The sequence below is a fragment of the Myotis davidii genome, unplaced genomic scaffold (genome assembly GCF_000327345.1).
Source record: "Myotis davidii unplaced genomic scaffold, ASM32734v1 scaffold1006, whole genome shotgun sequence".
Classification (NCBI taxonomy): Eukaryota; Metazoa; Chordata; class Mammalia; order Chiroptera; family Vespertilionidae; genus Myotis; species Myotis davidii.
The window spans coordinates 488,649-492,129 of NW_006297143.1; the positions used below are offsets into that span (position 1 = coordinate 488,649).

The window sequence follows — 3,481 nt, forward strand, 5'->3', positions numbered from 1 at the left end:
TTAATTTAAATCAATAGCTTGATATTTAATAGTTTGAAAACATTTCATACTTTGTGTTGACAGTGAGGCACGTTGTGAATAGGAGTGCAGTTTCCAGGCACATATACCTTTGCGGGGCTGTGCCCCAGTCCCTGCTGGCGAGATGCGCACACAGGAGCGCTTGGAAGCCGTGGGTTAGTCATTGCCCACGTTGGCCTGGCGTCTGTGCTTCTCACAGTAGTTGATGTAGATGTGGCCGCTCCTCCCGCTACACTTCAGAGAAAGAGGCTCTGTGTTCCTCAGCGGCTCTCTTAGGACCTGAACGCGGGTCACTCACTGAGCCCCGAGGCGGCAAAATACGGCCACTGGGTGCCTCGCGGTTGCACCAGCAGGTTCAGATCCGCCCTCCACCTCTTAGGTGGTGTTAGCCGGGGGAAGGCCAACGCCTCAGTTTGCTCCTGTTAAAGGAGGGGCCTCCTGCCCCGCACAGAGTTTCTGTGAGAATTAAGTGAGGCCAGTCGCCCAGTTGGTTGGCGCAACATCCCAGTAATTAAGGTGGCAGGCTGGTCTCCAGGCGCAGATGGGAGGAGCCGATGGGTGTGGCAATGGGTGGGACACACGTCCATCTCCCCCCTCCCCTCTGTCTCTAAAATCAATAAAAAAAGATTAAAGAGGAGCGAGCCCTTCAACGCGAGCAGATGGTCAGCAAACACCGGTTTCCGGAGCTCTCGCAAGCAGCAGTGTCTTCCCCCGCATGATTTTGGTTGATGTTGGAGCGGAAGGGAGAGGGAGAGAGACATCAATGATGAGAGAAAATCATTGATCGGCTGCCTCCTGCCTCTCCCTCCCCTGCACAGATCTTCAGCTTTGAGATCAATGTGAGTGTCGCCATCATCACCTTTGCGTCAAAGCCCAAAATCATCATGTCTGTCCTGGATGACAATTCCCGGGAGGGGACTGAAGTGATCTACCGCCTGGAAAACATCAACTATAAAGGTGTGGTGTTGTCCAATGAAGGTGGGAGCGGGGGGTGGGGAGGTGCGGGGCGTTCCGCAGCAGACCCATCTGGACAAGTTAGAGAGACGGGGTCTCTTGGCCGCAACCAAGGCTCAGGGCTCTGGCCCCTCAGGCTCAGGTGGGGGTCCCCGCCCTGCCAGCCCTGCCTTCCTCCAACGTGCTGCACGGCCAGGGCGTTGCGCAGGCCTGGTCCTCCTGATGCCGGAGCCACACGCCTGTTTTCGTGGCTCAGTGCTCGTCTCCCAGGTCACGGTGAACTCCCGCAGGGTGGGCTGCGGACGCTAACAATGCCCAAGTTTGCATCTGGAAGCCCCATCTTTGCATCTGGGGACGTTAGCGTGGCCTTGGGTTGGGTCATGCAATGAGCCCGTCTAAGGGGAATGGCTCTCAACGCCTGAGCAGGCGATGTGCCAGATCCCCACCCGGGACCCAAGGTCTGGGCTTCTCAAACCAGCGGCTAATTTATCTCCAGCTGTTGGGGAAACAGCGTGATTTCTACTCCCCTTCTCTTTGCACATTGCAGACCATGAAAACGGAACCGGGACCAACATCTATAAGGCACTACACAGTGTCTACATCATGATGAATAACCAAATGCAACGCCTGGGCATGAGCACCGCGGCCTGGAAGGAAATCCGGCACGCCATCATCCTTCTCACAGACGGTGCGTGCCATCGTCTCTGTGGGGGTTGTTGTCTCTTTGAAGGTCATTGTCTCTGTGGGGGTCGTCGTCTCTGTGGGGGTCATTGTCTCTGTGGGTGTCGTCATCTCTGTGGGGGTCGTCGTCTCTGGCGCAGTAGCAGGAGCATCATGGAGGGGTCAGAGACCTGCACTCTGAGTCTCCCTGGGCCACTTGGCCTGCTTCTTACTTACCAAGTAGAAATAGTGACAACAGTGATGGAAACATTAGCTCCTTCCGTTCCTTACACAATTTTTGTGGAGAGAAATTTAAGTTGTTTGCGTAAAGGTGCTTTGTGGTTATAATGCTGGTTATTGTCACTACCTGGAGGTCACCGCTCCGGACCGTGCCCGGCACCTCGGACGGCGACTCTGCCGTGGATCTGGGCTCTGTCATCGAGCTTGATTTTGCCCACATTATGCCACCCATCAGGACTGTGCTCTTGTCTATGCCATGAGGGTACCCACCTCCTGGGGCTTCGTGAGAATTAAATGAAATAAAGTAAACGAAGCCGGTGGCCCAGTGCCTGCGACACAGACTTTCAGTGAAACTCGGTAGAAGTGCAGGTGCTGCGGGTCCCCGGTGAATGCCTCCCCACTCCTCCTGGGCGCGGGTCCTGAGAGATCCACCAGACGAACAATTCTTTCCCTCCCTGTTCCAGGAAAGTCCAATATCGGGGGCTCTCCCAAGCCAGCTGTTGACAATATCAAAGAGGTCTTGAACATCAACCAGAGGAGGAGCGACTACCTGGGTGAGTCCCACCCCTGCCCCCGCTGTACCGCCCCCCAGGGGTGCGAGGCCCACACCCTGGGTCCCAGCATCTTTCTATGGAGGCGCCCCCCCAACCCCCACCGCTGTGTGTCATTCTGCGTGAAGGTGGCCGAGTGTCCGCCTGGTGTCACCTGGGTCAGCTGTGGCTGTGGGCAGTTTCTTCACTTGCCAGAGGGGACCTCTAGGCCAACAGGGGCGAATGCTCGGACACAGAGGAAGTGTGTCGGGGCGCCATCTTCCTCCTCCTCCGGCTTTCCCACGCTCTCCAGTTGCAGGAGCCCCCCCAGGAGGAAGAGGCGGGCCTGCTGGGGACTGTCCCCGCGCCGCCCCGGGAGCGTGCAGATAAGCCAGGGGGGCGTTGGCAGCTGCAGGCGCTAACGGACAACTCCTCAGGTTCAGGCGAAATACAAATTGCACTGGCCTTTGACCAGAACAGAATTCAGAGAGAAGCGCCAGATAAGGGAAGGCGCTGAGCGCCCCACGCCCCCCTCCCCGTCCGCGTGCCTCGCCCCGACCTGGCCCTCCGCGGGGAGCAGATTCCTCTTAAAAACTCTGGCCCAGCGAAGGCGGAGCCCAAACCCCATGCCCTCAGGCCTTAGCGCCCCCGGGCCAGGGCGAAATGCTCAAAACCACCTCACTGAACAGGCGGGAGCTGGAGGGAAATGGAGAGCCCCGGGGCCTGAGCGGGCCGAGAGCAGGCGCTGCCTGAGGGGACCCTCGGTCTGCACCGCCCGCTGGGAGAGGAGGGGGCCGGCGGGCAGGCGCGGAGCGGGGAGGGGCGCGGCTCTCGGGGAGGAGGGGCCACGCAGGGCTTTGCGGGCACAGTGAGTGGCCCAGCCACAGATTCTGGTGGCTTCCTCCCCCGTCAGACATCTATGCCATCGGGGTGGGCGAGCTGGATGTGGACTGGCGAGAACTGAACGAGCTGGCCTCCAAGAAGGACGGCGAGAGGCACGCCTTCATCCTGCGGGACACCAAGGCTCTGCGCCAGGTCTTTGAGCACATGCTGGGTGCGTGTCTTCCTCTCCCCCAGCC

General features: G+C 58.9%; 1 protein-coding gene across 1 annotated transcript in view; it reads left to right on the top strand.

Annotated features, from left to right (window-relative positions):
• The window catches only part of C2 (complement component 2), an 11,059-nt gene that overhangs the window by 3,946 nt on the left and 3,632 nt on the right, over positions 1-3,481 (top strand). The window contains exons 7-10 of the mRNA XM_006772839.2: positions 837-975; positions 1,520-1,660; positions 2,337-2,426; positions 3,316-3,456. Of these exons, the coding sequence (XP_006772902.1) occupies positions 837-975; positions 1,520-1,660; positions 2,337-2,426; positions 3,316-3,456 (511 nt within the window). The remainder of the gene's footprint in view (positions 1-836; positions 976-1,519; positions 1,661-2,336; positions 2,427-3,315; positions 3,457-3,481) is intronic.